Genomic DNA, 12,647 nt, shown 5'->3' on the forward strand with positions numbered 1-12,647 from the left:
ATAACTGACCCCATTATTCAGTGATGGGACATGAGAGACTTTGTCTGAATTCTTTCAGCATTATGTACTTTTAGACATTATCATGAATATGCTCTTTTTTATTTCCCTTAGCTTCATTCAGACCAAGATAAAGGAGATGGATCACTCAAATATATTTTATCTGGAGATGGAGCAGGTACTCTTTTTATTATTGATGAAAAAACAGGTGACATTCATGCCACAAGAAGAATTGATAGGGAAGAAAAGGCCTTTTATACTCTGCGTGCACAAGCTATTAACAGAAGAACTTTGAGACCAGTAGAACCAGAGTCTGAGTTTGTGATCAAAATCCACGATATCAATGACAACGAGCCAACGTTCCCAGAAGAAATTTATACAGCTAGTGTCCCGGAAATGTCTGTAGTAGGTAAGTTCATTTATAGGAGTTATCATGGTATGCAGAAAGTATAAAAAATAATTATGAGACATTCTTAAAATGCTATGATCAGTTAACTGATGTTAACTATTTGACATGTTTTATTCCCTCCTAAGAGTACTTATATAATTTCCTCAAATCAGACATGAATTAGAAAAAAAAAGATGAATCATTTTTTATATGCTATGGATTTGTAAATCTTTGCAAATAAGTAGATACTTCCTTCAAAACCCAAAGAAAATGCCATTAAAATTTAGTAGAAACTAGGAAAATATAATATCTTTGTCACATGGGTGTGTAGAACAGCTAGGTAAAATTCTGACCCCAAATATATTATAAGCACATTTGGAACACTGTCGATGTAATATGGAGTCTTAGTATACATACTCTAGTTACAATTAGCCTAAAGACATTGTCTGGTTTATCAAGATAATACAAAGGGAAACAAAAAAGATAATACAAAGGGTGAGCTTGATTAGATTATCTGATTCATATTATTTTAAAGCATATTTTTATTGTAAGCATAATTTACCGATGTAAATCTATTCAAATAAACTAGTTGAAATACAACAACCACATATTGGTATAGAAATACAGGTTTAGATAGATATAGAAATCACATACAATCACATATTAGTACAGACATAGAGATCTAAGCTGTATTATCTGTAAAATGGAAGGCTTGAAAAAGCTGAAATATAACATTCAAGATAATGGAACTTTCTTTTTCAATGCAATAAACAGAAGTTGTTATTCATAACTGAAGAACATTAGGATTGCTTTATTTTTTTATTAAATAGAGAATGACAAAAACAAACATCAGGAAACAAAGATAACTTTTTTTTTTTGGAGATAGGTATTTAGATTTAGCAGAATAAATTTATTCCTCCAGCATGAGGGAAGTCATAAAACAATGAAACAATTCTGATACTTTCCTTTTAAGTTATAATGGCACATTTTCAACTCTGCATTTCTCAAAAGCATTGTTCTGGGATTATTATTTAATATTTACTTCACTAAATCCCAAGGACTTTGGCAATTGCTTTATTATAAAGCTCTTTTATATATCTTGAACTTTATTAAATAGCTTTTAATAGTTATGGAACTTGGGATCATCTTGGATGGTTTCTAAATTTAGAATTTAATCTATTCATAAAATTGTATTCTAGAGCAGATGTTAATTATTTTCATAGTTAATTAGTGGAGAGGAGGAAAGAGGAGCACACTGACTCCTTTGTGATCTGCCAATGCCCTTTACATGAAACAAATCTATTATGTGAAAATGAATTTTAGTATCAAACCTAAGCGTATGTAAAGTAACCACATTTTATAGTCTGATACATTGTAGCATTATCTACGCATGCATAAAAATATACCTGTTGCCTAAATAAATATGTAGCTGAATTCAGAGTTTTCATGTAATAGCATTATATGTATGATTTTCATGTCAGTTATATATAAGTGTTTCTTTAAGAGGTCATTATTAAAGCCAAAATTCATTCAAGTCTTCTATGAAAACCAGTGCTTTTGCTCCTCCTTCTGGTACTGTGCAGAACTAAGCTGAATTTGGATACTTCAGGTACTTCTGTGGTGCAAGTCACAGCTACAGATGCCGATGACCCTTCCTACGGGAACAGCGCCAGAGTTATTTACAGCATTCTTCAAGGGCAGCCATATTTCTCTGTGGAGCCTGAAACAGGTCAGGAATCATGAATCAGTGCTTGTTACTTTCAGTCATTGTGATCTTTATATGTAGAAAAAAGGTGGGAAAATAAGAACAAAACACTAATGCTTACAGAAAAGTGATGATAGCCCACTTAAAGATTTGAGAATTTAAGTTAAATGATTGAGTGAGCTGATGAAAGTAGACCAGGCTTTATGTTTTTTGTATATGGGTTTGGGTCACTATATAGCCAACATGATATTCTTTAGGTCACAGAAAACTGCACAAATTGTAAAATATTTACGTTGAATCACTTTCATGATTTCTAGACAATAAAAATAAATAGCAAACATATTCTGCCTTTCACAAAACCCTAGATATATAATTTGTGGTCTTAACCACTGAACAGTTGAAATTGTAATGAGGATAACAAAAGTTTTTAAATGTTCTTCAAGGCATCATCAGGACTGCTTTACCAAACATGAACAGAGAAAACAGGGAGCAGTATCAAGTGGTAATCCAGGCCAAAGACATGGGCGGCCAGATGGGAGGCTTATCCGGGACCACGACGGTGAACATCACACTGACAGATGTAAATGACAATCCACCTCGCTTCCCCCAGAGTAAGCTGGCTTTAATGGTCTTTCCACAGGGCAAAAGCTTAGACTGAAACGAGAAAAGATATGGAAAAGGCAGTTGTCAATCATTTAATTTTAAGAACATTGAAACTGTGCTACAAAAGTGAAAAAATGGTGCATGTGCTGATGAATTCCTGTTACTGAAATATAAAATATATACATTTTGGATATATTTCATTTAGAAATAGGGATCTATGATCACAAAACCTGTCCATATATACACTCTGCATCAATGACTGGAGTCCAAGCACTATTCCTTTCAGATAGCAAGAGGAAATTATGTTTTACTGGAAAACAAAGTCATACTTCTACAATAAATGTGTTTATTTCCACTTAGAATTTAATAAGAAGGATCCTATCTTGAGGGTAAAATTTTTCAATAAAATATCTAATTTGTCACATTATAAGGACTTGGTCAGAAAGGGCTACATAGCTGGAACCTAGCAAACTAATCAGACTTACATTTAATATCACTGCGTCAGACTTACAGTTACTCTCTCTGTGTTTGGAATGCTAATCATTCTAAAACATTTTGTATTCCTGACCTATTTAGTATAAGACACTAAATCTATTTAGTGATAATGTTATCTATTTAAATCTATTTTTGTTATAAAATGAAGCCTTCAAGGTCTCAAAATAGATCAAGACTAGATTAAGAACTATTAGCTTCTGGCCATATAATACTTGTATTTATTCTCCCTTCTTCTACAAATTTAGTAGACATACACTCAGAATGGGTGATACTAGATCTCAATGGGCACTCCCAAGTATCAGACGATTTCCTGCTAATTAGGAAAATGCTGTACTTAAAGATGGAATTTTATGTTGTTAGAAATTTGGCATAAAATGCAGGTTGTAGTATAATCTTTGTCCTTAATTTTTAGCATTTGTTGTGTGTTCCCTTCTAAATTGATCTCCCAATTCTAGTTTGATTTTTGGCTTAAATACTTTTGTGACAAAGTATTTAATGTAGTTTTCTATTATATTTAATTTCTTTAATGTTTATTTATTTTTGAGATAGAGAGATAGAGTCTGTGTGTGTGTGTGTTGGGAGGTGGGGGTGTGCGCAGAGAGAAAGGGAAGAATCTGAAGCAGGCTCCAGGCTCTGAGCTGTTAGTACAGAGCCTGACACGGGGCTCGAACTCACAAACTGTGAGATCATGTGAGTAGGATACTTAACTGACTGAGCTACCCAGGTGCCCCCTGTGATATTTATATTTTCCCCCTAAAGACTATAATGCAGAAGAAATTATGGTCTAAGAATTTGTTGCGTTATTTCGACTGTTTCAAAGCAATTTACCTCTTTTCCATGTTATTTTTTTTATTATTATTTTATTTTTTTATTTTTTTCTCCATAATATTTTATTGTCAAATTGTTTTCCATACAACACCCAGTGCTCTTCCCCCTAAGTGCCCTCCACCATCACCACCACCTCCTTTCCCCCCTCCCCCTTCCCCCTCAATCCTCAGTTCATTCTCAGCATTCAATAGTCTCTCAAGTTTTGCATCCCTCTCTCTCCCCAACTCTCTCTCCCTCCTCCTTTCCCCTGGTTCTCCATTGTTATTTTTATCTAACTTTGATGAGTAATAATAACAGTGTATGATTTGAATTGAATTGTTTAAAATCATGTGTGTAGAAAAATTAAAACATTCACACAGAATTTTTTTGAACAGAGTAATTACTTGCTTATTATTTATGGTGATTCTTTTGTTAAATATTAAGGAATATCCCCATTAAATCTGCTATTGTGGTGTTTGGCCCAAAACACAGGGAAAAAGGTATTTGTTCATTCTCTTTTCAAACAGTCAGATTGCAGCTCTGATTACCTGTAGCATCAGGAGGGGAAGAAAAACAATAATAATCCCTATTAGATCTTTTTGAATGAGTCTGAAGGCATGCTTAGTTGCATTAAAATTCAAATTTCACATTTTGTATGTACTTCTATCCACCTCTTAGCTTGAACTTGTTACCAGGAGAATGAAAATGCAAATCCAGTAGAATAAACCATAACTAATTAATCACATTGCCCTCAATAGGAAAAAATATTCCTCAAAAAAGTATTTTTTAAGTCAATAATAAATGACCACTAAGAGGACTATTATGTTGTAAATGCTGAGGAACATTTATACACGTGTCAAATATGCAATTTATTTTAAAATGATACATCCAAGAAAGCAAATTAATAGATTCTAATTACACACCAAAATCAGATATTTTAAAGATAATAATGCCCAATGAAAATTTATTTTATTATTATTTCATCTACTGTGACACCTTTATTAATTCTTTCAGTAATTATTTCCTTTCCTTTTGTTAGGTCAGAATTTATGATTGGTTTCTGATAGGTATATTACACAAGCCCTGATGTAATTCTAATAGTAGGAGTGATGATGATGATGATGATGATAAAAATAAAAAGCATATGTTTGTTATGCAGCAGCATAACATATTTTCTGAATAACATGGTTTTTGGCCTCTGTCGCCACCAAGTTATTTATTGGCTTTCTTTTATTTAATCACAATAACTCTTTCAGGTCCATATTATGCTTATAATGAGAAAACAAAGGTTGTAGATGTTATGACCAAACTACAGGTTATGCAGAGTACGGTTGAAATCCATGTCCAACTCCGGATGTACAACACAATACACTTAGAGGAATTGTAGAGCACCTTGTATCTTGCCTCATTACTTTTTAATTATAGCTAGAAACATAATTTGTGGATTTTTATTTTCTCAATTATTTTTTTCTGCAATGAATATTTGCAACCATATCTTACTTTTGGGAACACTCAGTCCTGGCAATTAGAATACCATTTGAGAGCCTCAGTCACCTCACATCCAGAAAACTAGTTTTTAATTTCTAATATCATTTCATTAAATAGCCAAGATTTGGAGACAGTTCCACAGATTATGAAGCCTTTCATATGCAGCATAGCTTTGAGAACTCAGAACTAACCTGTGTAGATCCCTTGTTATTATTATTACTATTATTATTCCGATGAACGGAAATAGTAAAGGAGATTCAGAGTAGAAATGATAAAGACAGCAAACCAATGCTGCCTAATAGAAATATAATGCAAACTTGGGGCACCTGGGTGGCTCAATCGGTTAAGCGACCAGCTTTAGCTCAGGTCATGATCTCATAGTTTATGGGTTCGAGCCCCGCATCAGGTCCTGTGCTGACTGTTAGCTCAGAGCCTGGAGCCTGCTTCAGATTCTGTGTCTCCTTCTCTCTCTCACCCTCCCCTGCTCATACTGTCTCTCTGTCTCTCAAATAAATAAATAAATAAATACATAAATAAATAAAACTTAAAAAGATCTTAAAAAAAGAAATATAATGCAAACCAAAAGTATGTGCACATATGTAATTATAATTTTTATCTGCTGTATAGAAAAGTCAAAAGAGGGGCACCTGGGTGGCTCAGTCGGTTAAGCCTCCGACTTTAGCTCAGGTCATGATCTCATGTTTGTGGGTTCGAGCCCCGCATCAGGCTCTGTGCTGAGCACTCAGAGCCTGGAGTCTGCTTCGGATTCTGTGTCTCCTTCTCTCTCTGTCCCTCCCCCTCTCATGCTCTGTCTCTCCCTGTCTCAAAAATAAAATAAAACATAAAAAAATTTTTTTAAGTTAAAAGAAGCAAGACACATATATTTTAACCATATATTTTCTTTAACCTAATATTGTCCTTTAGATATATCAATATAAAACCGAATTCGTGTATTTTATATTCTTTTTTACCGTAATCCTTTGGAATACCCACTTAGATAATGTATTTTCCAGTTGCACCAAGTCTCAGTTCAGAATAACCACATTTCTAATCAATCTCCGCATGGAGTGATTCTGCATGAGTCCCAGTGCCGTCTTCCTCACTTAGTAGCGTTTTCATGTTGGTCAGTTAAACAGACGCTTCTGTTTTTCAGTGACAGTCGATAAACCTGGATAGTAGTGCATACTCAGTGGTAGAGTATAAGAATAGTAATTCACACCTATTAAGCCTTAGACTGAGTGGCTGCCACTAGTATATGTGTGTGTTCAGTAATGTTGGCTTGTTCAAATGCTGCTCTATTACTATTATTAGTCAATATTATAAAAGAGCCTCAGAACGTAAACTTCCATGCAGATGGGCTGATCCAAATTCAGTATTTCCCAATATGGTCCATCTGTGGAAGATAAATATCTCAGTCATTTGGAAGGGACAGTGAAAGATGAAAACTCAGATGTCCTGCTTCATTGTGTAGCTTATTTTATTGTGTCGATCTATTACCGTCATTCCCCATCAGGGACAATTTTGCCATCCCAGAGAACATTTGGCAATGTTTTGAGACATTTTTGGTCATCTCAGCTGGTGGCTACTATCGGTATCTATTGGGTGGAAGATAGGAATGCTGTTGGACATCTTTACAATTCACAGGACAAAGAAAAACTTGGCCCAAAATGTCAACGCTGGTGCAGTTAGGAAACTGATACATTATATGAGCATCTATTCCAGTGAAATCATATTTTCATTTATCTGACAATATTTACTGAAAACACACTGTGAGGTGCCTGGGTGGCTCAGTTGGTTAAGCATCCAACTTTTGATGTTGGCTCAGGTCATGACCTCACAGTTGTGAGATGGAGACCCCACCTCAGAGTCTGCTTCAGATTCTCTCCCTCCCTTCCTCTCTCTACCCCTCCTCCACTTGTGCATGCACATGCTCACATGTTCTCTCCCTCAAAGTAAATAAACATTAAAAAAAAACTACTTATGTTCATAGCGGCACTTTGTACAATAGCCAAATCATGGAAAGAGCCTAAATGTCCATCACCTGATGAGTGGATCAAGAAGATGTGGTATATATACACAATGAAGTACTAGATGGCAATGAGGAAGAATGACATATGGCCATTTGTAGCAAAGTGGATGGACCTCGAGGGTGTCATGCTAAGCGAAATAAGTCAGGCAGAGAAGGACAGATACCATATGTTTGCATTCATAGGTCTAACAGGAGAGACCTGGCAGGGGACCATGGGGAGAGGAAGAGGGAAAGAGTGGGGAAGAGTGAGGGACACAGATCAAGGGAGACTACTGAATACTGAAAACAAACCATGAACTGAAAGGGGAGGGGGAGGTAGGGAGGGGGTGATGGTCATGGTTGGGGGCACTTGTGGGGAGAAGCACTGGGTGTTACATGGAAGCCAATTTGACAATAAACTATTTAAAAAAACTGCTTATACCAAACTCTATTTTAGAAATTAGATATATGAATGTTGTCAACAGAGGTTCCTGCCTGGTGTTTATCCTTATGGCCTTTCATTACAGTAGGTGAGACAGATCAGAACTAAGAAAAAATGTATATTTACAAGGTGTTGACTTAGTCATGGATAAAAAGAGGAACATGTGTGTGCCAAAGGGAAGAATAAGGGAAGATCTCATTCAAAGGGTAATATTTTATCCAAACATGGCAAGATGAAATAAACTTAGCCATATAAATAGATGCAAAAATCCACCAATCAGAGTAAACAGCATGTGGGAGACCCTGAGATTGGAAATTGAGTGATTATGTCAAGAACTAAAGATGGTGAGGCCAGATCATTGCAAACAATAATAGGTTGATGGGAGATTAGACTGAAGAGCTCTGCACTCCCCAGAACATTGACAATAACAAAATTTTATTGGTATTTACAAACACAGGGGCGCCTGGGTGGCTCAGTTGGTTAAGAATCGACTTCAGCTCAGGCCATGATCTCACAGTTCATGGGTTCAAGCCCCTCATCAGGCTCTGTGCTGACAGCTCAGAGCCTTGAGCCTGCTTTGCATTTTGTGTCTCCTTCGCTCTCTTTCCCTCTCCCACTCATGTTATGTCTCTATATCTCTTTCTCAAAAATAAGTAAATATTAAAAAAAGCAAACACATAACCTTGTGCCCAACCTAAGTTATCACCATGGTCCTGTGCATTTAGAAGTATACAGCTAGGTGAACATTAATATAACATGGGTGCCATGCCCAGTTTAGTGTGATTCTAAAGGAGAGGCAATGGACTAGAAGGTTAGAGGGCACCTGAAAACTGGGTTCCAAAAGGATTTTCTGCTCTCTTGCTCTAGATACTAACTTGTATTTTTCAGTCTCAAAAAGATACCTGTATTGAATTTTTTCACAATCCTTCGTTATATCAAGTGACATAATTTTTAAAATAAGGGAAGAAAAAATCTGCTTACCTTTCACTGACAGGCACTGTGTTTGCACCTAAGCATGTGAAGGTTAATTTCTTGATTCTTGATTATGAGTGGTATATTGTCTAGCAAGAGAGAGAATATTTCAATAGGAAATCATGTGTAATGAAGGAACTATGCACAGAAAGTAATGGGCATACAGAGTAGCAGCACTTATCCAATCTGGGTAGGGGTGAGGGTATGAGTACATCATTTACAGTGTGAGATTTTTGAGGGGAATTTATTTCTTGATCTAAGTCTTTTCTTAAAACTACTATATGACATAAAGATAGAAAAAGATGAAGAGTTCACAAGGTTGGGAATTAGCAAATTTCTAATTTATGAAAAGGCATATTCTGTGCAGGAAAAAATTAATAAAAAAACATGCTTCAAAGTGTTGACGGAAGTTCTCTGGTGATAAAAATGACAGATGGTTTTTTAAATATTTATTTATTATTAGAGAGAGAGAGAGAGAGAGGGAGACAGAGATAGACACAGAGTGTGAGTGGGGTAGGGGCAGAGTGAGAGGGAGACACAGAATCCAAAGCAGGCTCCAGGTTCCAAGCTGTTGGCACAAAGCCCAGCAAGGGACTTGAATTCCCCAACGGTGAGACCATGACCTGAGCCAAAGTTGGACAATTAACCAACTGAGCCTTCCAGGCACCCCTGAAATAATAGATGCTTTTAAATGTTTGCTTTTCTGTATTTTCTATTTTTATATGTTTTTGTAACTTGATAATGCTAAAATGAATACAAAACAGAATAACAATGGAAAGGACAGAAGTGACGATTACTTCCATAAAGTCCAATTAAATGAGCACTGGATAGCAGCTATTGGAATTTACATAATGGGAGTGATTGCAGATGATCTTTCCCAGTTGGTTTTAGTTGAAATCATTTTGTAAGATGCTGGAGGATATTAAGTTGAGGAATAATAGAAGAGCAAAAAGAGGACTGAAGAAATAATGCCTGTACTTTAAGAAGCTAAGATGAATAAGAAAATGAAATAGAAAAGCAATACAGTAGTTAGAAAAAAATCTTGAATTAAGTGTGGTTTGGCAGATAATTTCTGAAAGTCTCCTATGGCTCAGGAACGAAGTGGAAATTAGGCCACAGTGGCCAACAAAGGACCTGAGCTCCTGGTTGAAGATATAGACAATTAAGTGATAACTACAGGAATATAAGGTGATGTCTGGTTGTGTGGTAAGTGCCGTGAGGCACATAGAGCAGGTAGGGGGCTAGGGAATGGCAGGAGAGCTATTTTAGAGAGGATGAAAAGGGGAGGCTTTTCTAAGGAGACCTGAGTAATTTCAGTAACTGAGAATGCAAGCAATTAGGCAGTTTAGCTTCCCTAGATGTTAGATCCCACATATACAATACTTAGGTGTTAATAGTTAATAAATAAAGTCAGGGGCCCCTAGGTGGCTCAGTTGGTTGAGCATCTGATTCATGATTTAATCTAAGGTCATGATCCTTAGGCTAATCCACGATGCTCCAGGGTCATGGGATTGAGCCCCATGTTGGACTCTGTGCTGAACATGGAGCCTCCTTGAGATTCTCTCTCTCTCTCTCTCTCTCTCTCTCTCTCTCTCTCTCTCTTTCTCTCACTTTCTCCTCCCTCTCCCTCTGCCCCTCTCCCCTGCTCATGCTCTCAATCTCTCTCTCTAAAATAAAAAGGATAAATAAATAAATAAGGTGACATATGCAAAATGTCTTTAATAGTAACTGTAACATATAATAGGTTCTTGATAAAAATGGGTTCCCTCCCCTTCCCTTTTCCTTCTTCAGGAGTGTATCTAATGTTTCTGATCTTACTATTTTCCTGTCTCTGATGCTGTGCTGCTATTTTTTCATGGCCAACCAGAGATTAAATAAAAGTGCCTTAAGCCTGGAGAGACCTGTCACCTCAAGTGGCCACAACAAAATGAATGTGCTTACCTCATACGAACCGATGAATATGTTCATGAATGAGGACTCCAGAGCCCACTTTTCTGCTCTCCAACCAGTCAAATGTTCAGTGGTCCTTGAATGTTGCTGTTTCATTGTGCTAACCCAGAAAGTAGTACACTTCCTCACCTGAAACCTAAGCTCCTGGTGTCCTGCTTAAATATTTTGTCTTTTTCATCCCGTTTCCTTTCCTCTTAACATCAGAAAACCAAAATAGGCTCCATGGAAAAGATCTATGAAAAGACTAAGTTACTGAAACTTGATCTCTGTGGGGCTTGGAAGAATCAACTGGTACAACAAGATTTGTGTCCAATGACTTTAAAATAAAAATCTCTGGGGAAATGTTATAATAACTGATTTTCATGCTGACCAGAATAAATGATTAAGAAATATCTGATCTGCAGATCCCAGTATCGTTACTTTAATATATGAGAGAATGTTGTATCATAAGACTCCCAAATCCCTTAAAAACAAAAATAAAACAAAACAAAATACACATCAAGAAGGTAGATTCAGGCTTAGGGAAAAAAAGATTTACAAAAGCACTTATGCAGATGGTCAGGGTCCAAGGCAGCCAGCTGGTGCCAAGGACATGGCTCTAGTTCTTGAATGGGACAATAGTTCACTAGGACTCAAGTAGAAGGAAGGCAACTAAGCCTGAGACCCAGGCAAAAACTCTGGACCACAAATGAGCCAACTCTAGGGCATAGCTCAAGACCATAGCTCTTTATTCACAATTAGCTGCTTTCCCACACATTTTATCAGAGAGACAAAAGACAGAAAGTAGATTATTGTTTGCATCCTCTTAACTTTAGATGTGGGCTCCTGAGAAAACCAGCTGTCATGGAGCCATGCCCCTAGTCCACTTAGCATTGAGTCATAGGCACGTTTGCACCAAGCTTAGGTGGACAAGTGGGAGTCAGGGACCTGTAACTAGTACATCAATGCAGTGTTAAATGAGCTAAAACTTTATAAGGGGAAACATTTATAAAATGCAAACAAATTGAGTGATAGTTTTATTTGTATTCATTCTTGACTTTCTTAAGATAAGTTTTAGGGCATTATGAATACAGATAATCATCAAATCTATATTAATTTGATATGATATTTATTATGTAGGATCTATCCCAAGTACACTCAAAACAATGAATTTATAATTGCCCACTATAGTTTTTGCCATGAATTATTAAGGAGAGTAAAAAAATCAATTCTTCATTGGGTTGTGAAGTCTGAAAATTGACACAGAATTTCTCCCTTAATGGAAGGTTTTTATTAAGGTAAATTATAGGTAATAAGACACTTTAGGTATGCAAATAAACTTAATAAGACTCTAATTTTCTGAATATTTTAATACTATCTCTTCATATTCCTTCAAGTTGTATCTAAAGATTATACACCCCATAGCCAATTGAGAAGCAATCGTAAACAATTTCAGAATCACTCAGGGCCCAAAAAAAGATATCATATGTATATTTATGTGTTTTATCTAGATGATCTGGATTGATCACTGACTTGATATAGCCCATTAAATTACATAAATATTGATTATCCTCTGTGTAAATTTAAATAAAGCAGTAGCATAAAAATAATAGAAATAGGCAGTGTCACTGAATGTACTGACCACTATAAAATACAAAAAATATATTTTAACTCATTACATGTTCACATCTATATAATTATAATAACATAATTACCTTCTCCTCTTTATTAGTTAACCAAAAAAAACCAGATACATGTAAACTTGTTACTTGTTCAAAGTTCTATAACTGGTAAATAAATGAAAGTCAGATTG

The 12,647-nt window shown here is 35.9% G+C and overlaps 1 protein-coding gene across 2 annotated transcripts in view; it reads left to right on the forward strand.

Annotated features, from left to right (window-relative positions):
* The window catches only part of LOC115293259 (cadherin-10), a 177,636-nt gene that overhangs the window by 117,886 nt on the left and 47,103 nt on the right, over positions 1-12,647 (forward strand). For both annotated transcript variants that reach the window (XM_029941056.1, XM_029941057.1), the window contains exons 3-5: positions 112-406; positions 1,995-2,114; positions 2,534-2,701. In XM_029941056.1, coding sequence (XP_029796916.1) covers positions 112-406; positions 1,995-2,114; positions 2,534-2,701 — 583 coding nt within the window. The remainder of the gene's footprint in view (positions 1-111; positions 407-1,994; positions 2,115-2,533; positions 2,702-12,647) is intronic.

This window comes from Suricata suricatta, chromosome 6 (assembly GCF_006229205.1).
Source record: "Suricata suricatta isolate VVHF042 chromosome 6, meerkat_22Aug2017_6uvM2_HiC, whole genome shotgun sequence".
NCBI classification, from domain to species: domain Eukaryota; kingdom Metazoa; phylum Chordata; class Mammalia; order Carnivora; family Herpestidae; genus Suricata; species Suricata suricatta.